We start from the raw sequence: 554 nt of genomic DNA on the forward strand, positions 1-554 counted from the left end.
TGAAGAAGAAGAAGAAGTTACGTGAGAAGTCTTCTCATCCCTTCCACCTTGACTTCTATCCCCATGACCTTTCACCCCCCTCCCTTCACTGATCGTCTTTTGACTTTCCTTGGCGTCACTTGGATGAGCTACCTTAGAGAGAGAGTCGCTCGAGCTACGATCCTGACTACTCTGGTCGTAACTCGTCTTCATATCGCTCCCCCCTACACATGATGACGAGGACGTCCGAGAAGTCTTGGAAGATGAAAAGACCGACGAAAGATTTGGAGGAGGCACGACAGGTAGAGGATGACGCACAGTTGAAGAGGTGCCGCTCGTTCTTGTAGTAGTAGTAGTAGCAGATGGCCGACTTCCTTTACACTGTGATTTAGCCTCAGACTCTTCTTCTTGTCTCCTTTCTTCTGCCTTGGTGGGGAGATCTCCTGCATGACTTCCTGCTGGCGTTAACGAACTGCCGCCACCCCTGCTATTGTGAAATCTGCCTTCTGCTGGCAAAGTCTTTTCTTGAGCTAGATTGACAGGCTGAGGATCTGAAGGAGTGAAAGAAAGAAAGA

At 49.3% G+C, this 554-nt stretch overlaps 1 protein-coding gene across 1 annotated transcript in view; it reads right to left on the reverse strand.

Moving 5' to 3' along the window:
• Positions 1-6: 6 nt before the first annotated feature.
• CSUI_003805 (cyclin 4) overlaps positions 7-554 on the reverse strand; it is a gene marked incomplete at its 3' end in the record, with an annotated part of 2,481 nt that continues 1,933 nt past the window's right edge. Inside the window, exon 2 of the mRNA XM_068064000.1 lies at positions 7-530. Coding sequence (XP_067924021.1) covers positions 7-530 — 524 coding nt within the window. The remainder of the gene's footprint in view (positions 531-554) is intronic.

This window comes from Cystoisospora suis (genome assembly GCF_002600585.1).
Source record: "Cystoisospora suis strain Wien I chromosome Unknown contig_1718, whole genome shotgun sequence".
Taxonomy (NCBI): Eukaryota; Apicomplexa; class Conoidasida; order Eucoccidiorida; family Sarcocystidae; genus Cystoisospora; species Cystoisospora suis.